The 22,328-nt window shown below is 40.4% G+C and overlaps 1 protein-coding gene across 1 annotated transcript in view; it reads left to right on the forward strand.

Moving 5' to 3' along the window:
- GPRIN3 (GPRIN family member 3) overlaps positions 1-12,256 on the forward strand; it is a 73,830-nt gene extending 61,574 nt beyond the window's left edge. The window contains exon 2 of the mRNA XM_043871338.1: positions 1,383-12,256. Within this exon, the coding sequence (XP_043727273.1) occupies positions 1,498-3,831 (2,334 nt within the window). The 5' untranslated portion in view covers positions 1,383-1,497 and the 3' untranslated portion in view covers positions 3,832-12,256. The remainder of the gene's footprint in view (positions 1-1,382) is intronic.
- The last annotated feature ends 10,072 nt before the right edge of the window (positions 12,257-22,328 follow it).

Below are 22,328 nucleotides of genomic sequence, written 5' to 3' on the forward strand. Positions count from 1 at the left end.
CCCACCAGTCTCTATCCACAGAATTTTCCAGGCAAGAATACTAGAGTGGGTTGCCATTTCCTTCTCCAGGGGATCTTCCCAACCCAGGGATTGAACCCAAGTCTCTTCCATTGCAGGTGGATTCTTTACCATCTGAGCTACCAGGGAAAGCTTTTTTAATAAACATACTTGTATATTTATCTACACATGCTGGTATTTTATTTCCATTGATAGGATCACTGAGTGAAGGACATGTGCATTTTTAGTTTTAAAAGCTAAACTACTTCCCTAAGAAAGCTGCAATAATACACATTTGCACATACAATTAATAGAAATACTTCCTTTCACAAGGTCTTCCCAGGCCATGGTGTTACAACATTTTTTAAAAGTTTTTGCAAGTGCAGTTGGTAGAGAGTAAAATCTCATTGTTTATTTATTTGCATTTCTTTGATTACAAATGAATTTGATCATCTTTTCATCAGGCTCTTGGTTATTGGATTTCCTACCTTATAAATTGTGCTTCCATATCCGTTTTTCCAATGGATTATTTTGTCTCCGTATAAGTTTTTAAGAACTTCTACTCTATTTCAGATATTTTTGCCTGTCCTCTGGGTTGAAAACACTCTTTTAAACCTATTGTATCTGTTTGTGTCATCTTTTGCCATGCAAAAGTTTTGTCTTTTTTTTTAGTCATCTGGCTGATGTTTTCTCTCATAATTCTGGGTGTATTTTCTGCCTTGCCAAAGAAACCTACCTACCTTGCTCCTAGATATATTTATGAGCCTATATTTTCTTAACAGAATTTTTAATTTAAATATTTATATTTTAACCTTTAATCTCTCTAAGTCTATCTAAGATTTATTTTTGGAATTGGTATAAGAGAGAGTTTTCTTTTCTTTCAGATGACTAAAGAGTTTGCCAGCCCCTTATATTATCCATTCTTTTGTCACCGAACTGAAATGCTCTTTTGTCATATATTAAATCCTCATTTTATATCTGGATCTATTTCAAGATAATCTAGTCTACATATCTGTTTAGACTTATTTCTTATTTTAATACTTACTCATTTGATTACAGTTGCTTTATAGGATTTTCTGATATCTGGTAAATCAGATTACACAAATGACTTGAAGTAGTTATCAAGTGCATATGTAAGTATTAATGTGTTAAAAGCCTATTTTCTAGACAGCAATGGGATGAAGCAGAAACTAACATCAAGATAATACTTGTATAATTAAAATAATTTTTCCATCATCTTTCTTCCAAAGATCTGTATTTATATCAACAGTTATGGAAAGAAAAGCTTTCATGTGCTTATGAGATCCTATACAAGTGACAAATTGGTATAGCTTCAACCCTCAGATACTGTACTGTATTAATGGTACTGTTTCCTTGATTCACAGATTGGTCCTTCAGAGGAATCACCCCTGATTGCATCTTCACTTTGAACTTCGGCTGCTCCCCTATAGGAGTGCTGTCCAGGTGCGAGCTCCAAGGTTTTTCCCGGAGAGAGATTCCATGGGGACTGTACCTGACCCTCTGAGATCGGCCAAAACATCCCTGATTGCAGCTTCCGGAGAAGAGGAGGACCGGGGAGAGGTGCAGGCTGCCTCGCCCCAGCCTCGACCAGAAGTCCTCTGTGAGAACACCAATGGCCTTTCCAGCACTCCTGCAGAGCCAGACCGCAGCCCCAGGACAGCTGCCAAGGCCCTGATGCAGGCCGGTGAGCATGTGCCCACGCAGCCAGCCATGTCCTCTCCTGACACTGTCAGTGAGGTGGGGAAGGCATCTCCCACACTCAACTCTCCAGGCAGTACTCAGCTGTCAGCGGGCAGAGAGCCCACAGCACCAGCCCCGTGTTCTGCAGCAGGCAAGGATCTGATGTGTGCAACGTTTACAGTGCCAGCCAATCAGCACATCCACCCGGTTGTCCCAGGCAACCAGCCCAACGCCAGCCCCCCATCAGGGCCTGAAGATACCCCGGTGAAGTCACAGAGAACTGCAGATGGAGGGCAACCTGAGCAGTCAAGCTGTCCGGTGGGGGTCATCTGTGGCAAAGATCAAGTGTCCTGTGATTTTCCTTCTCAAGAGACAATGCAGGGAATGGTGCAAACTGAAGATGCAGCAACCAGGGCGTTCAGTCCTACTTCCGCTACTGGAGGTGGACGCGGAGCAGAAAGGCAGCAAGCTGTCTGCACTTCCCAGACAAGGTCCTGTGGCTCTCCAACAGGAGAAGATGGATGTTCGGGGAACAAACCGCCCTCTGCCGCCACCTCAGACACCCAGGCCATGACTTCGGTGATTCCTGAACCATCCCACCTTCCTAGCAACGGATCGATGTTTCCTCCAGATCCAGAGAAGGTGCCGCTGGCAGCCCAGCCTCAAGTGTCAAGGTTTAAAGAAGCAAGTACGATGACCAGCCAAGCTGAAAATGAGATCAAGGAAACCCCACCCAGGGCTCGGCAAGATGCCGAGGTGCAGGCAGTGGCGAGTGTCGAGAGCAGATCGGCATCCACCAGCCCCAGCATCCTCACTGCATTCTTAAAGGAAAGCCCTGCTCCAGAGCGGTTTGAACAAGAGCAGCTGCGTGTCATCTGCCACGGCAGCGCGAGCCGCACGCTGGAGCTGTCCGAGAACGCCCTCGCCCCCCGGGAGGCGGGTCAGTGCCGTGACCTCATGCCAGCGGTGCACATCCAGACAGCTGCGGCTGTTTCTGCAGCTTTCCAAGGAGAAAGTAAATCGGGGAGCCTACCGGTGGAGGTCCTTAAAACTTCAGCCGTCAGCGTGGCTTCCAGTGATGCTCAGGAGATGTGTAAAGAAGACGGGAAATCAGCGGGAATGACCGTAGCGGGGCCAGAGCTTACCTTCAGACAGCTTTCGGGTACTAGTTCTACCTCCCTGAAAGCTAGCCCCAGTGACCAGACTTCTCTTAGTGCAGGACATCAAGTTGAAACAGGTCACGGATTAGGGAAGTGTGAAACGAAGCCATCTGAGTTTGCAGTGGCAACCACCGGTGGCCACAAACCAGACCCTGACTGCCACCTCTCCAACTCCAGTGGCCCTGCCAGCAGAGCCGACCAGTCCAGGAGCTTGGAGCTCACGAATCAAGGGGATGCAAGAGAGAAGAAGCTTGCATCTCCTCAGATAATGAAAGAACAAGAATCTCCTGGCATCGATATCCTGGAGGTGAGGGCAAGAGCAGAGGCCAAAAGCCTACTGCTCAATCCTAAATCTCAAGAAAGTGGAGGCGTGGCATCAGGTGCCAGCCCTACACCCTCCCCAGTTAGAAGGAGCCAGGAGGGCACCGGGGAAGAAAACAGACAGACCAAGACGGCCGCCAGCCTAAGCCTGCCGTCAGATGCCATTGGGGACTCTAGTCCTGGCTCTGGCAAAAGGACCCCTTCTCGCTCCGTCAAAGCCAGCCCCCGCCGGGCCAGCCGGGTCAGCGAGTTCCTCAAGGAGCAAAAGTTAAACGTGACGGCTGCTGCCGCCCAGGTGGGACTCACGCCAGGGGAGAAGAAGAAGCAGCTGAGTGCCGACTCCAAGCTCCAGCTGAAACAGTCCAAGCGCGTCCGGGACGTGGTGTGGGACGAGCAGGGCATGACCTGGGAGGTGTACGGGGCTTCCCTGGACCCGGAGTCCCTGGGCATTGCCATACAGAACCATTTACAAAGACAAATCAGGGAACACGAGAAATTAATCAAAGCTCAGAGCCGGAGGTCCATCTCCTCAGATACTTCTTCTAATAAAAAGCTCAAAGGCAGGCAGCACAGCGTTTTCCAGTCCATGCTGCAGAACTTGCGACGCCCCAACTGCTGCATTCGTCCTGCTCCTTCTTCTGTGTTAGATTGAAAAGGAACGTGTCCGGAAGCCCTTGGATACTGCTACAGGCTTCAGAGGTGTCCATCTGTCTATGTCAGAGCTTACTTAATTTTTTTCTGAGGGACCAGGAAGAGAAAGCATTAACTCACGGAAATTGCTACTAAGAATTGCGGGGTCCTTTGCTGGGGCTCCATAAATAAAAAATAACGTTTCAATTTGAAAGGAAGTGAAGAAGTAAGCTTCACTGAAGGTTTACAACCTTAATTAAGAGGAAATAACACTCACTGTTTTTTTTTAATATGATGTTTTTAGAATAACATGCTCATTACACATGTGTCGTTTTATATTACTGCCTCAATTTATCACACTATGGTATTTCCATTAACACCCCTCTTTATATTAAAAGTAGCAAAGACACTGTTAGCAAAAACAGTTATACTTTGTAGTCCATTGCAATAAGAATGCTGATACCATACAAAATTTAAGTAGGTGATGAGAAATATCATGGAAAAAAAGGGAAACAAATTTGACTCATTCCTCGGCTAGAGGATATAAATAAAAGTACTTACATGCATAAAATGCCAAATATGAACTAATATTTGTAAACATCTGCATATAACCCTTTTTATAAACCTTGTTATACCTGTTAATAAATGTAAGTTATATTAGGAAAAAAGTTAGCAAACCATTTGAATACTGCCCACATAAAACATGAATTTATGTACATACATTTTCCTGCACTAAGGGCAAGGGTCACCTCTGTGATTGTGCTTAGATTAAATTCATATTTCCTTGCCCAAGAGGAAATACATGTGACTGAATTCTTGAAGAGAATTATCATATTATTGATAATACTGAATTTTATGTTGTTCAGCTGTCTCTAATAACATTCTGCTGAGAATGTTAAGGTTCTGGTAAGGAATTATAAATAGCCAATTACCAAACACTCCTTTTTTGTGTGTTGAAAAAAGGAAAGTCTCCTGAGTAACAAAAACAACAGGTTTAATTGTGGCTCCTGTAAACAGGATGCAGTTTGTATTTTTGTTTTGATTTGGTTCAGTAGCTTCTAATAGAAAATGTAGTCAAATAGAAATGAGCTCCCTTGCTGCTTTTATATGCAGACTAATATCATCTAATTGCTTAAAACTAATCTGTGGTAAAAAGGTAACCTCTTCAAGCCTATTAATTTTAAGAGAAATACCATCATATCTCATCCTTCCAACCCTTTAAAAGAAGCTGCCTTTACTAAAACATCATGTGAACTTTGGGTGGGCTTAGTCCTTGAGAATATAGGCCCCTGTTTGAGCTGAGCCCTCTCCTGTCTCCATTATGGAAGCGTGTCCTTGGGGCCCATGAGTGTTTTGCAGGGCACTGGCTGGGGTGACCAGCAGTAGCTTGAGTGGGGCTAGTGGGGAAGAGAGGAGTGAGCCCTGGAGATTGTTGGTTTCCACGTTGCATTTAGAGAATGAATCACTGTTAGTGATGAAGGGGCGTTGGCTGTTTTCTCTAAACTCACTGCCTTGATGAGCCAGGAAAGAATTGTCCAGCTGTGTACTATCTCTCCAGAGGTTCAGAAATACCATTTGTGTAGTAAATGCAAAGTTTCTATTTTTTTTTTTTAATTTGGATTCTCTTTTGCAGATTCTGAACATATTGCGGGAGGATATCATACCTAAACTTTAACACCACAAGCTACATCAGACATAAATTAGTCAATAGTCATCGATTTCTTTCAAAGTAATTGGACTGTCTATGAAGCCTACATAAGTAGGCCACAGAGCCATTCTCAGAGTCAGAGCCAGAGAATGGCAATTACAGTTGTTAGAATTGAAACTTCCAATGAATTTTTTAATAAAGCACATGTTTGTTTCTTAACAGTTGGCCTCTACTAGGAAGGCTATCTAACTAGAAATTACCATCAAATTAGCAGCCAAAATTATTATTAATGAATTGAGTCTAAAACTCTCTCTTTGGGCCTTAAATACCCATTGGCTGTAGTGTTCATGTCACTTCTGTAGGAGATGCCTTTGCCAGAGTTTAACCTCCCTCCTGTCTCGCTCACTGGCTGTCTCCCTCCACATGCTGTGTACACATGGAGAACACACTCTGTACACAGTGGCAGCTGTCAACAATACCCACTCCAGATGGGTGGGCCCAGGTCACCCTCTGCTCAGAACTGGCTAGAACAGGCTGTCCCTGCATTAAAATGGGAGAAAAGGAAGAATTTAGCATCTGGTAATAATATTAGTTTTCATGAGATTGGAGTAACCATGTGATTTATGAATAGTGAAAGGAAGCAGAGGCCAAAGAGAGTTGTAGACATTGTTGTCGTCACACATTAGAAGCAAATTAATAAAATTCAATAAATTGAAACTTGATGTGTGCTAGAGTCACTTTGGTTTTTTTGGGGACTGAAACTAACCTTTACTTCTTAATGTTTAATTTTTCACTTTCAATCTCTACCACACTCTAAAGATTGTCACAAAATGTTACAAAAGCTTTCTTCTCACTTACTGAATCTTATAGAAGGAAAAGTCCTGAAAAAATGGTCACAGAAATAGCTCATCAAATAGATAAATAAGACAGGAGCCTATTCAAAACAGTGGTGTTTCTGCATTATGATCCCCCAAAGACTCTCAGGATAAAACCTTGTTTTGAAAATGCTCCTTCACTTGGATCTATGACACATAGACATTCAGGACATCACTTGTGATTCCTTAGGTTCATTCAACAAATGAAGTTGCAGAACAATTTTCATGGCAGACTATTTGAACTTGCTCTGCTATTCGTTACCTGCATGACACACACAGTGTTGAAAGCTGTTTTTGTCCTTATTTCTTTTAGTTATCTTTTGGTCCTTTTAAATGTATTTTAGTTGTTGAAATAAATATATAAATTAAGTAAATCAGTATAAGATATTTTTTAAACCAGCAGCAAAAAAGAGGTGACTTAGGCCATCCAAATGTTTAACATGTGAAGATGTGTACCCAGTGAAAATTTTTAATTTAAATTCCGATTTTTCTATTTTATGACTACAAGAAAAATGTGACCACTTCAACTATCATGCATCTATTTATCTTCAGCATTTTTCTAATTATGTCTTTCTGGATTATTACCCTTGATGCCACAGACCAACTACTTTACATACACTGAAATCCTAATTAAGCTTTGTGTTTTGGATCAGTGGCACACATTAAACATTTTGTTAGGTCACAGTGGACCAGAAACTTTTTTGTTTGCATCCAAAATGAAATATTTATAAAAAATATTACTGTGTTTTCCTACCTTGACAAGTCAGCTATATTGAATATAATTTGATTTTTGATGATCTTTAATCTTTAGAATGGTCTAATATTTATTATTTTGGATATCAGTGTTCTCCATCTTATAGGTTAAATATCATAACTGGAATAAATTGGACTGAATATGCATGTGTACCATATACCCTAGAGGTTGAATTTTGGAACCAAATTCTTAATAAGAGCTTGTCATCTTAAGAAAGCAGAAGAGGAAAATTGCTTTGGGTTGCATCTAAGAGTATTAAGGTTTTTATTGTTCTAGCTTATTCTGATAGTCTTCCTCTCATCTCTGGGAGTTCCTATCATTTGGGAAATATCTGTATATACCACATGAAGACTAGAATATGATGTGACTTTAAGGTTTGTTTACAGAGGACCTGTATGAGTAGGCTGTTAATGTAAATTGTTTGGCCTCTGTTGTATCCTCTTTGTTACTGTTTTGCTTCCAAAATGTGAGAAACTGTCTTTTCTTCCTCCTACATATTGTGCAAGTGTTTAACAATTTGTCCCATTTCTAGTACCACATACTTTACCACAGCCCTTGTCTACTTTTTAAGAATCAATATAAAGGAAAACAATACATTAGGATAAGGTTTGCATATATATATGTGTGTGTTCTTACTGAATATCACAAATATCACTTGTAGCCTTGTGTAGGCCTCTACGTGTCTGATTTACTAATCATCTACAATGCTGCCATGGAGATGACGCTGTTTACTCTCTCCAGCTTTGTCCTAAGCGGTATTTGAGAAACGGAGCCTGTGAACTTCCCTCTGTGATAATAATGCAGTGAACTCAGCAGTATCTTGGATAAATAAACTGACCATCTTGTCTCTAACGCTGTTCTGTCTACACAGTGAACCAGAAGTCTTGCCCTCCTCTGCCTCAGTGCTTGCTATTTTATATTCCCATCTGAGCATTTTGTTTTCTGTTAGCAACATTCTTGGTTCCATGTGTGGCCCTTTGGGTTGAATCTCCAAAGATGGGTCAGAAGCTGCCACCCGGCAAATAACAGGTGACATGCCAAATCTCCTGTCCAACTTTGTAACTTTATCCTTCTTAATGAAATTCTGCAGCCAGCTGAGTAGTTATAAATGTCATTGTGCAGACACATGGGTTGAAGGATATCTACAAAATTTTAGACATTTTTTTGCAAAAGGGGAAACAATTAGTCTTGTAAAGACTGAAACAGATTTCCATGAACTTTACCCTACTGTTGGAAAAAATGAATTCTCCTTGGCTACAGAAATAAACTTGATTTGAAATGACCAAGGACATAAATGAAGATGGATTGAAGTGGAAAAATTCTGTCTCACAAATCAGTGACATCTACCAGAGTTCATTACTGCTACTTTTAACTGTGAACATTCACCAGCTAAACTACTCACTTGCCACAACCAAATAACCTCTCTCAAAGTAAATCCAGTACATTGGTATATATGTGTAGATAGAAACAAATAAAACAAAACAAAAACCCTGAAAAATTACTGTTGGCTGTTAGGTGAATCAAGGTGATAATCAAAAGGACACTTAAATAACGGCAAGCCTTGGTGAAATGACTGTGAAGGCCAGAATGGTGCAACAAAGTTGTTATTCCCAAGTCTGGTGTGTTTTTCTAAGACCCAGATATCTCAGCTACTCATCCTGAGAATAAAGACCGTTGATAATGAAATTAAAGTCAAGCAATAATGTGCCAAAAAGAGGCAGTTATACCACCAAGTGCATCTATTATGGGCACACCATTATATAATTACGGTTTGCTCCATGAAGACTGACCATAACCCACGGGATAAAATAAGCAAAGGCATTATTTCTGCTTTCTTGCTGGAAAAACTTATGTAGGAGCTCCATAAAGAGGTACAGCACTAGTGAACATTAGATCTTATGGTTAACAGCTCTGTTTTAATATAGTCAAGACCAAAGGAATCACCAAGAGTCTTGCTAGCTTAAAATTCAAGACAGCTTCAACCAGAAACGTGATTGAAATGGAAGGTTCAATGTATAGTAATTACTCTCCCTGGACACTAGCCTTTAAGAAAGCAATTCAGTTAACTCTGCCTGGAGGATTGCCAGATTTAGCTATGAAAAAATTGGTTCTAAAATAAGGAATAGCTAAAATGTGAATACTCATATCAAAAGTGGCCTGAAATAATGCCTTACAGAATTGATGTTGTATCTACATACAACATTTAGCGTTTCTAAATACTAATTCTTCACCAAGTATTCTTTTGGGTTCATGCTCGAAATCAACTGGCTAGAATAAAGATCACATATTTTACACTTTAGAAAAAGGTACTGATGATCAACCAGCATGGTGATAATTGTGATGACAAATACCTAATGATTTAAGTGTGTTAAAGAGAATTGAGTGAGGAAGAAACACTAACTTCTTTCTCGATCTTTTAAGATATGGGAGGCCATCTGCTTATTTTGGAGTGAAAAGGATAGCTTGCTTTTTTACCTTGCTGCTAGCATTACTCTTTGTCCCTTTAAAAATTATATTATTTTTAAGCAAAACTTTTGAGAAGTTAAGCATTTTTTATGGTTCATATTGTTTTTGTGTAATGTATAGAGCAAACCATGAAATGAGCAGAAGGGGCTTACCCATTTAGACTTCTTAGCATTTATTTAACCACATCTTTGAGCCAGTTACTTTGTAAAACGTTTTCCATCATTTCTGATGTTGGTAACTTGGGAGATTACAGTATTATTCTCACACTCCCCATTCCCTAGAGGGTTGGAGAGACTAAGTCTTGTTTTTAAGGGCATCTGGAAATACCTTTCCCAGGTATTTGAGGAAGGTCATCAGGGCCTGAAAACCCAAGAAGGAAATATACTAACAATTACTAAACTTCTAAATGTATTTATCTCTGCTGTACTAACATGTAAACACTATATTGTGCATTACCTTGTAGCTGGTTGTGGTACATCAGTACATTTTGTAAGTATGTACAGTCTGTGAGCAGTTGGTTTTCTATTTTTATGTGTAGGAAAAAAAAAAAAAAAACACTCTGCATCCCATTTTAAGGCCAAGTTCTGTCATCAGGTAGGCACGTGGCCGAAAGTGAATAAAACCAACAAAAGTGTGCGTGTGTGTTAAGTGACAGAATTTGTCCTTTTGCTTTTGAAAGTCAGAAAGGGCTGTTGTTTTCTTCTTTTAATCATCTCCCAGAGTAGATAACATAATTGTCACAAAGGCTGAATGCAGTCATCAGTACATTGGCCTGTTACCAAATATGCCAGGGCTAATTCCCCATGCCATGAGTCACAGGTAAGGTCAGTTCTTTGACCACTGGGTTGATTTACATTCCTCACACATCTTCTCTGTGTTGTGTGATTAGGATGTACATACTATGGGTGTGATTGTGTACATACCTTGTATGAATTATCTAAATTCTCAAAGCAGTGGAAAGCAGGAAGAAGAAAGAGTTGTTCAAAAGCCTCAAAAGGGCTAATCAATGTGTATTTTCATTTTCTACACATAAAAATGTATGCATAACTGTAAATAGCTTACCCACATATATATGCACACATAAATGCATTTTATTCATACTGGTACATTTAAATCAATCACAAATTAAAACAACTAATTGAAAACTGCATCTTTTCATGACTGGTTTCACATGGATTGATATCAGATTAGATGCTCCCCGGTTAAAGCTGTTACTCCCTCATAGCACATTTGGCGCTTAGGAAAGTCCAGCCCCACTGAGTCACGAGAATCTAGGTGATATTTTATTGAGACACAGACAGGTACTTGAGCAGCTTCAAAGATTTAGTGCTGTTCTTTAAGTACCTAATTTTATATCTGGAAATGACAAACACTGGGGAAAGCCAATTATGCTTCATAGACTCGATTTGTGAGTTTAGTGGCATGTTTATTTGCACAGGCTCATAAAAGCTCTACATTGTAGAGCTGTATCCCTAGGTTTCAAAAGAGTATATAATCACTCGAGGTGAAACATGATTGCAGGCATTCTTCTCTTGAGATTGGCAAAACAATGTTTAGCAACACCAAAGAAAAGTCAAAGTACAGATTTTATTTTTAAAAGTTACAAATGATACTGGTAGAATAACAGGATGTTAGCAATTGGGATTTCCTTAAAATGGACTCAAATAAATGACTGTTATTGACAATAGGTGACACTGTGTGGACTAGATAACGAGATTAGAGCCGTTAGCCAGCAAATGTCAATACTGGACAACAGTAGTCAATTTATCACAATTCCAGTCAGTGAATCGATGTTTTAGTTTCTCTCATTTCTTCGAAAAGGAAGTACTCTATTAGACATCGAAAAGTCTGATCTGGTCCTTAAAACCTAATATGATTTGATCCTGATATCTTGACACTAATAATTATGTTGACTGGATATTAGGTTGAAGTTATGAAAAGAAATACCAGAATTGCCATCAACAGAAAACTGTGTGGCAAAGTACAAATATAACCATTTCTGAATAGAAAGTCAATAATCGCATTTAATAGGTACTCATATTTTAAAGATTGAATTGCCATCTTTATATCTTAGATTAAAAAAGGTTAAACACCATAAAAACACTATAATTACAACTATACCTAGCTGTGTTTTTAACTACTAAAAATGGATGTTATAAAAGCATACATGAAATTTTGATGTCAATATTTACTGTTGCTTAAAAGATAAATTTAAATTTATGTAATTATTTTGGAAGTCATGTATTAATTTAAGTGCCAGCCAGGAAAATTATAGATGTCAATATAAGAATTATTTATGTGTGTACTCAGTGGAGAAAGACCAAAAGTGTAGTATGATGTTAAATCACTGAAGAAACAGTAATAAAGTGAAATTCCATTTATGAATCTAAAGTTATGTCTTTTCATGATGCCTATAGACAAAGGTCATTAAATTGCTTATTTAAGAAAGTCCCCATCCTCTGTAAACTGACCTATCAATAAAATGTCATTACCTAGGAAAAAAGACGGAATGTTATGATTTACATGAGGATAGATCAAGATTTTGAAATTACCTACACATCCACCCTCATTTTGGATTTGAGTTTTGAATGGATGAATGAATGAAATTCAACTGATGACTTAGTTTTATCCTAAAAAAAAATGTCAAATATGATTTTGTTGCTTTTTTTCACTTTCCGTAATAAACGTAATATAGACTAAGAGATACAGTCTTTGTTTTTTGTTATTATTGCTTCTGCCATTGCTGGCAAAGTTGTTCCTTAGCCCTAGGATGTTTAGAATCAACTGATTTTCAGTGTGACACACTTCTGCAGTGAAGCTGAAAGTATTTACACTGAAAGTATCAATTCCTTTAATTAAAATAGAATTCCCATGCCTGCAGCTCATCAGAGACAGTGGTTTTTCCTGCTCTGCCTGGCACAGTGGTATGTGTATACGTCCCCATGTGGCTGTCCATGTATGAACTTTTGCTCAGTGAGAGGTGATGAGAGGTTGATGTTCATGGAAATATAGGAGGAGGTAGGGGGCAGGGTACATCTACTCTTACGGAAGCATAGAAACCTATATTCCAGCTTACATTGTCTCATGCCTCTGCCCATGGCCACCCAGGTGTGTTGTTGTGGGGTTTCAGCTTTTCTGCCCGCTCCTTGGTAAATAAATCAGCATCCTGCAGTTTACGTTCCCAGAAGGAGACAGAAAACCCAGCCACGGCCTTAAATCCAGTTTAACCATTAATAAAACTAACACTATAGTTAGATCCCTTTTTGTCTCCTTGAATCTGCGTTCAATTCATTGAAGAACTGGTGAGTTGGATAGATATAACATTTATGAACTCCAAGGCTCAGATGGGAAAGAACCTGCCTGCAATGTGGGAGACCCAGGTTTGATCCCTGGGTTAGGAAGATTCCCTGGAGAAGGGAATGGCAACCACTCCAGTATTCTTGCCTGGAGAATCCCATGGACAGAGGAGCCTGGCAGGCCACAGTCTATGGAGTCACAAAGTGTCAGACATGACTAGCACTTTCACTTTATTTCAATCTTTAGAAATGATTTAGTGAACTTTCCATGAACCTTAAACAGTGATTGTTTCGAAACTTCCAAGGGCCTTGCTCTCCATCCAATGACTATATGTATAAATACAAACTATTCCAGTCTAAAATGATGTCCTGGGGCTGCCATTATCTAACTCTTGAACACTGAGACATTCATTTTGGCAAATGAAACTTCATACATTTCCAAAGATATAAACGCTATTTGTGGAGAAGTTAGATGATGCAAGGGTCCTCAGGAGGGCTGAGATGTTTTATCTTATGCCTGTAGCTGTTTATGTGCCACCAGCAGGCATTGCTATCATTAGGTGCCATTTACAGCCAACTGTTCTCACACACCCACATCTTTAATGTTAAGTAGTAAACACAAAACAGCCTTAGCATAATCTGGCTTCACTGGACTGACTGTGAATTCAAAATACTTATTTCTTGTAAAGAGTACACCTTTTGTAAACCATACAGGAACTCTTTAAGTCTAACATATATTCTTAATGAACTCATGAATACCAATATTGTTTAATTTCTCTTAACACCAGACTATCAGTAAGCTAAGTTACAGAGTTCTAAGTTCTTTAGACTTTTTGAATCATCTTAATGTCCTATAGCCAGTTTTTCTAAATACCATACAGGACTAACATACTAGAAATTCATATTACCAGGATGGAAGCTGCAAGTGCTCAAAGAAATTTCTGGTGGGAGTACTGGCTTCCCAGGGATGATATTTTCCTATGCCTTTTTTTTTATTATTCCCACTGACACCTCTCAATCAAACTACACAAGAACCTTGGCCTGTCATTCAAAAAAAGAAAAAAAAAAACCTAAGCAGAATGTCACTGTCAAAGATATTCTAAGTGTTTAGAAGCAAGATAAGACATTAAAAGGCTGAAAATATTTGCTTATTATCTGTGTTCTTTTTGCCTAAAGTCAATACAAAGAGTAATGATCAAGGGCTAAATATTCTGCTGGGCACTTCTACATATATCTCCACCTTGGGAAGTATTGTATAAAATTGCACATTTTTTCAGGGTTGGATACTTGAAATGGATGTTCAAAAAATGGACGTTCAAAAAGATATCATATTAATTACCCAAGCTTAGAACCAAAGAATCCTGGGTTCAAATTTCAGCTGTAAAACTAAATTTCTTGGCCCAGTCACTTAATCATTTTGAGCTTCAGTGAGTTCACCTGTGAAATGAAGATAACAATACTTACTTTGCAAAATTATGAGGATTAAATGACACAGGGAGAACAAATGTTAGTTTCTCCGGCTACTCCTATGAGTTTAGTATTCTTTTCTTGAACTTTACCATTAAATTATAAAAAGGCTGGCATTTTGCCACTTTCTTCTGTTTAGTAAACTTTTTAATAAATCTAGAAAAGCACTAAGACTGGTTTAAATAAGACTATGACATACCTAAATTGTCACTTTAAGCATATTTCCCTTTTTGCTCAAAACAGAAGGGTAACACTATTCCAATGTTTAGTTATCAGATCCTTAAGAATTAGTAAAAGATTTTGATTAGTTTAACTTTGTCACATCAAATATGATTTTTAAAACATAAATTTAAATGCTAATTAAAATATTACCAATTCAAAAAAGGAGCAAAGGGGAGAAACAATTAGTAACTTTACACGAATATTTGAAACTTAGATATGATAAAAAAGATTCCAAATGCAAATTAAGAGAGGTGATATAACTGACAAAATATTGGAATCTAGAAAAATAGGAAGAACACCTACAAACCAGTTACAAAAAGATGAATACAACAGAGAGAATCATCAAACTGCACAAGCAAGCATCATGAACGTATGAAAATATGCTCGACTCCACTAGCAAATCTCTACCCCTCACAACTGAATGCTGTTGGAGGAAATCTTCTAGATTTACAAGGGCTGAGTTAAGAGCTTTACATGCAAGAGTAGGAAGAGAGTACTTCACCTGTATTAAAAAAAAAAAATCTGCAAGTTGGAGAAACCTGGAGATGTGTGCATGGGAGGGAGGGAGAGAGAATCAGTGTGTGTGCATGCATGCACCCAGAAATGGCACATGTTTGCATGTATGGGAGGCGGGGGCACGGGGAGAACTCTTAAAAGAATCTGCAGAATGCCCACCAGCGTAGGTTCAAATAAGCCCTTGCCAGAGAGTGCAACACTCAGCAAAGTATGAACTTTCCTGATCCCCTCTGTTCCTACCTCTCCCTGGTCTTCATCCAGATTATCTGGCAGAAATAGAATCTTTAAGGGGGTGTAGAAACAAAAAGCCAAATCACAACACCCTTCTTCCTGTGGGTCTGTGAGGCCGATAAGGAGGGAACTTCCAGTTATAAACAGAATAATGATTATTCCATGAGACTGGCATTTAAAATTTGCATTGAGACTGCATTTGCAATTTGAATGATCTATGCCTGCTGAATCGGGAAGGGTCCCCAAAGCTGAAACAGATGATGTCACTAATGATGACCTTGCCACCTGATGGAAAGCTTTGTGTGGACAGAAAATACTGGAAGTTCATGTGACTGAGCCCTGCTACCTGCTTGGCCTCTGAAAACAACTGCATTTGCAACTGCCACTAGTCCAGAGGCTCCACATCTACCCCAGATTTTAGAAATTGGCGACATCAGACTTTGCATAGGTCGTGGAGGCAGGGTCCAGGTGATTCCTCTTCCATTTATCCAGACCCACTGAGGTAGGCAGAATTCTGAGAGGGCCCTGGAGATTCCCTGCCTCTGGTAAGCACATACCTTCCCTCAGTTATTCAGTCAAGCACAGCTGTGGGGGTGATTTTGTAATTAAAGTCCCAAGTCAGCTGACCTTAAAATAGAAAGATTATCTGCCTGGGCCAGACCTAATCATGTGGGCCCTTTAAAAGGTAGCATTTTTCCCAGCTGGTACCAGAAGTCAAGGAGACACATTCTGTCTGGCCTGGGGGAAAGCAAGCATCCCATTTGGCTGGCAGAGAGGAGGCCAAGTGGCAAGGAATTGGGACACCTTCCAGGGGCTGGGAGTCTCCTTGCCAGCTGACTAGGAGAAGTAAAAACAGCAACTCAGCCCTACAGCCACAAGGAAATGAATTCTGCCAACAGCCAATGAGCTTGGCAGAGGACTCCTAAACTCAGGTGAGAGTTGCAGCCCGGACCAACACCTTGATTTCAGGCAGGACCTGGAAGAGAGTCCAGACATGTTGGACCTGTACTTCTGACGGTGGCGCAGTGGTAAAGAATCCACCTGCCAATGTAAGAGAGGCAAGATATGCTGGTTCGATCCCTGGGTCAGGAAGATGCCCTGGAGGAGGAAATGGCACCCCACTCCAGAATTCTTGCCTGAAAAATTCCACAGGTGGAAGAGCCTGGTGGGCTACAGTCCTGTAGGGTTGCAAAGAATCGGACAGGAATGAGTGACCAAGCACTGCACAACAGAAATTGTTAAGATAACAAGTGTACCCTGTTTTAAGTTGCTGAGTCTCTGGTAACTTGTTACATAGCAATGGAAAGCTGATACAACCCTCAATTAAGGATTTGAAATTGCCAAAGACCAGTTGTGAAGTCAAGAACTTGTTTCTATCTTTGCCACCCAAATCAAGACACAGGAGGCCTTCCGTTCTGGAGTATCCTTTTCCCTGAAGCATCTGATGGGAGCTTTAGTGGGTAAGTGCCTGGGTCACTTTAACATTGAGCGATCCTGGATGTCTTTAGTTGTGCTGGTTACCCACCCTGTGCTCCTCACCGGACTCTTCCTGCTCTGTGCACTCAGAGGCTGACCTGGACAGTCGGATCCCACAGCCCCCGGGCCACGCTGCTACCCACCGCGGTCGGCCTGTCCATGTGCTGGCTGCAATGGGTGGCAGGGAGGAGAGAGGAAGGCTGGGCCGTTTATCTCCCGGATTGGCCCCATGCGCTGCGTCATGCTCGATCAAGCCAGAACCCCTGCTGACAGACCACTCCATTAGGTGACTCCTGGTTCCTTCTCCTGCCCTTGGCGTCTCAGGCCTAGGACTCATGTGCTGGGGACACCCACCCGGTCACTAGACCCCTGGTCTTCCACCACTATTTTGTGATTGCCCTAAAACCTATCTATATCTGCGTAAATCTCTTCATAGAATTCTCCTCAGTTATGCTATTTTAAAATGCCAACTGTTTCTTAACAGAATTTGACTGTTAGGGTAGTCACAGTGTCCATTTTTAAATGCTAAAACGTGGGACTTAAGATATATTTCTGTATCTTTTGGCTCGCTATGTCCAGCTGTGCCCCTTGACCTTCAAGTATTATTAGCTTCTTATTCCCACCTCCCTGTTAGACTACTGCATAAAATTGGAAAACCATTTGTTGGTGTAAATAATGTAGATCATATGCATACAAGATTTTCTTTATGATGTGTGTGCTTTGTCGCTCAGCTGCGCCCGACTCTTTGTGACCCCAGCCTGTAGCCCCCCCAGGTTCCTCTGTCCATGGGGATTCTCCAGGCAAGAATACTGGAGTGGGTTGCCATGCCCTCTGCCAGGGGATCTTCCCAACCCCAGTCTTCCATATTGCAGGTGGATTCTTTACGGTCTGAGCCACCAGGGAATGTCATTTTCAGTAAAGGAGAAACCTCCTGCTGTGAAATAGTTGCCAGGAAGTTACAAGATGCCTCAGATACCAGTGCTTGGCTGGGCTCTTAAGATAAATGCTTAATGAAATAATGCCTCATCTTTCCCATTTGCAAAACGAGACAATTAGTATTATTTGTCCCCTACTCACAATTAAATTTCATATATAAATGATTATACTTTAGTAATTTTTAAAATATTATTGCTATTAATAATAATAGTTAAGGTGTATTGATGGTTAACTACTTACTAGTCTTAATTCTAAGTTTCTTAGATACATTTCCTATTCAGTCAGTTCAGTCACTCAGTCATGTCCAACTCTTTGCGACCCCATGGGCTGCAGCACACCAGGCCTCCCTGTCCATCGCCAGCTCCCAGAGTTTAATCAAACTCACGTCCATTGAGTCAGTGATGCCATCCAACCATCTCATCCTCTGTTGTCCCCTTCTCCTCCTGCCTTCAATCTTTCCCAGCATCAGGGTCTTTTCAAATGAGTCAGCTCTTTGCATCAGGTGGCCAAAGTAATTGAAGTTTCAGCTTCACCATCAGTCCTTCCAATGAATATTCAGGACTGATTTCCTTTAGGATGAACTGGTTGGATCTCCCTGCAGTCCAAGGGACTCTCAAGAATCTTCTCCAACACCACAGTTCAAAAGCATCAATTCTTCAGCACTCAGCTTTCTTTATAGTCCAACTGTCACATCCATACATGACTACTGGAAAAACCATAGCTTTGATTAGACTGACCTTTGTTGGCAAAATAATGTCTCTGCTTTTTAATATGCTGTCTAGGTTGGTCATAACTTTCCTTCCAAGGAGTAAGCATCTTTTAATTTTATGGCTGCAGTCACCATCTGCAGTGATTTTGGAGCCGCCCATAATAAAATTTCTGACTGTTTCCACTGTTTCCCCATCTATTTGCCATGAAGTGATAGATAGGACTGGGTGCCATGATCTTAGTCTTCTGAATGTTGAGTTTTGAACCAACTTTTTCACTCTCCTGTTTCCCTTTCATGAAGAGGCTCTTTAGTTCTTTGCTTTCTGCCATAAGGGTGGTGTCATTTGCGTACCTGAGGTTATTGATATTTCTCCCAGCAATCCTGATTCCAGCTTGTGCTTCCTCCAGCCCAGCATTTCTCATGATGTACTCTGCATATAAGTTAAATAAGCAGGGTGACAATATACAGCCTTGACTTTCCCTATTTGGAATCAGTCTGTTGTTCCATGTCCAGTTCTAACTGTTGCTTCCTGACCTGCATACAGATTTCTCAAGAGGCAGGTCAGGTAGTCTGGTATTTCCATCTCTTCAAGAATTTTCCAGAGTTTGTTGTGATCCACACAGTCAAAGGCTTTGGCATAGTCAATAAAGGAGAAGGCAATGGCACCCCACTCCAGTGCTCTTGCCTGGAAAATCCCATGGACGGAGGAGCCTGGTAGGCTGCAGTCCATGGGGTCGCTAAGAGTCAGACACGACTGAGCGACTTCACTTTCACTTTTCACTTTCATGCATTGGAGAAGGAAATGGCAACCCACTCCAGTGTTCTTGCCTGGAGAATCCCAGGAATGGGGGAGCCTGGTGGGCTGCCGTCTCTGGGGCCGCACAGAATTGGACACGACTGAAGTGACTTAGCAGCAGCTGTAGCAGATACTTCCTATTACTCTTCACGATAACTCTGTGATAGAATTATTATTATAGTCTTGCCCATTGTACATATGAATGCTTAAATGCAATTTGTAGATGAAATGAAATGCAGAGATTCAGTGCATATAGCTAGTTGGTGGTGACCCCAAGATTCAAACCTACTCAAGCCTGGTATTACTGCCTTATATCTCACGAGTTCACTAAGGCTGCCTTACTGTACACAAAATGCTGATGACAAAAAAAATAGGGGGTGTTATCAGGATGTTAGATACTACTTCAACAAAATCTAGGGGTTTTCTCACGACCTATCTATTGGCCCTTACAAAGTTGTATTAACTCAGGCTTCTAAAGTGTTATGTGATGCCTCTCTCAGAGGAACAAAGCTTCTCTAACCAGGGGAGAAGTATTAAGAAAAGGGAACAATTACTTCTAGGAGAAAATGAAGTTCTCTCAAATATATTTCCTCTAAATAGTGTGGAAATTGGAGGGAATTAAAAAAACATGTTTAGGTAACAAAATATCCATTCATACTCTATGCGAATCTCATATTCACAATCACAAGTAACTTTACGCTAAGACTGCAAAAAAACAGGAGAATGCTTACTGAAACTGCATAAAATTACATGCCCTTTTCTGGGAAAGTAAAAAAAAAAAGATCCAGGTGTATGAAGGCATTATTTTATGTGCAATCTGAAGTACAGTTAACACAAATTGATTGAAAGTTATTTCTTGTCTCATAGCAAATGAGATTGCTTTCTACCTTCACAAGTGTTTTAATAATTAATTACTAAGTTAAATTTTTATGAACTTTAGAAATGTAATTCAAAATATATGAACAAGCCTTGAGCATATTTTAAAATAATTAATACAGTTATTGGAAGGTATAAATTTTTAATTATAGCCGCCCTTGTGAAAGAACCAAGGCCCAGTACAACCTCATTTTTCCCTTGAAGGTGAAATGCTCATTTAAAGATACTAATTCTAATAACATTGGCCAAATGTACGGACTGAGACATTTAAAGTAATTATGAATTTGTAAGTGATGTAATAATTTCATTTTGAGAAGGTTTTTGACTTAATCTTCAAAGTTCTTTGAACTTCCCTGGTGGCTCAGGTGGTAAAGCGTCTGCCTACAAAACGGGATACCCGGGTTCGATCCCTGGGTCGGGAAGATCCTCTGGAGAAGGAAATGGCAACCCACTCCAGTACCCTTGCTTGGAAAATCCCATGGATGGAGGAACCTGGTAGTCTACAGTCCGTGGGGTCACAAAGAGTCGGACATGACTGAGCAACTTCGCTTTCTTTTTTCGCCAAGGCCTTGCATTACTTGGGAGAAATATTCTCAATTTTTAAAAGGTGAAAATAGATCATTTCTCCTTCTGAGAACTTTCCAGGTCATTATAACCTGTTTTGCCTTTAACTGGGGGAATTTTTCTACACTAAGTCAAATATCAACCTGAATCTTATTCCAAGAACCCATTAGAGACTTAAACAAAATGACATCAAAAGAGCCATTCTTTCATTCAGTAAACATAAATTAGACACCTGCACCAAGCATGTATGTGACATTGACAAAAGGTGTGTTGAAAACGTGACTGACCCACACTCTAACCTTTAATAGCTTCCCAGACGTATAAACCGCAAAGCACAGCAATATCAAAAAGGCCACAGTGGAACTACTATCCGTTACTATAAGAGCCCAGAAGATGAAGCTCTGACTCTCTCTCTAGAGTTCAAGCTAGAAGTTACAGGAGGGAAACAGGAGAACACAGTGCATAGACTGTCACAGTATACATTCGCACTCCTGTGTAGTTATAGTAACTTGTATTGAAAGTGAAAGTGAAGTCGCTCAGTCGTGTCTGACTCTTTGCGATCCCATGTCCATGGGATTCTCCAGGCAAGAATACTGGAGTGGGTTGCCATTTCCTTCTCCAGAGGATCTTTCCAACCCAGGGATCAAACCCAGGTCTCCCACACTTTAGGCAGATTCTTTACTGTCTGAGCCACGGTGGGCTTCCCTTGTGGTTCAGCTGGTAAAGAATCCACTTACAATGTGGGAGACCTGGGTTTGATCCCTGGGTTGGGAAGATCCCCTGGAGAAGGAAATGGCAACCCACTCCAGTATTCTGGCCTGGAGAATTCCATGGACTGTATAGTCCATGGGGTTGCAAAGAGTCAGACACAACTGCACTTGTATTATAATGTCACAAATTATTTTTCAGTGGACATATTATATCATAATATTGGTAAGTTTGAATGTACGTTCTCACACATTCACATGTTTATTGGTGAGCTGTGATGATTTTAAGTGGGTAGTACCATGAAAGATAATTGAGTGAATGAACACTTAAAAATAGTATATTTACTGTATAAAGCATGTATTAGTAAGATATGAGGTGATATATGGTGACATATGATATATAGAAATGAGCCCTCTTTATCCAAAACCCCTAAATCTTATTTGGAACCAGCAGTTGAGGGCAGTACATCATGACCTAATATAATGTTTTAGAGTACACTTTTTTATACGAAAAAAAATGTGAGGCCATTGTTTCCTTTCACTTTGACACTATTGAGTTCATGATCTCTGAAACATGAGCATGACAAAGAATATGTCAGGGTAGGATTAAAAATTTCTACTGGTGTTCAATGTTTATTAACACAAAACTGAGTGGAGATGACACATGGGTCAAAACAGGTGTGAAACTGGAATGTCAGTTGCTCATTGTATTCACCTTGGGCCTCTGATAAAGTCCACCCTGAGGTGCTCAGACTGCCCCCTGGACTTACAGTGTGAGGTGGGGGTGCCTCACACAGCCATCAGGGTTCAGTATGTAAGGGTTTGAGGTGGAAGCCGTGTAATGGTCGCGCACCTGTGGTAAGACTGCACTGGTGCCTCTTAGAAGTCGGTTCAGACCACTGGCCTCCTCACTGTCCACCTCTTGCCTATTGTGATGAACCTCAAAGTGAAATGCCAAGAAGCAACAGAAGTCAATCAAA

The sequence above is a fragment of the Cervus elaphus genome, chromosome 17 (assembly GCF_910594005.1).
Source record: "Cervus elaphus chromosome 17, mCerEla1.1, whole genome shotgun sequence".
NCBI classification, from domain to species: domain Eukaryota; kingdom Metazoa; phylum Chordata; class Mammalia; order Artiodactyla; family Cervidae; genus Cervus; species Cervus elaphus.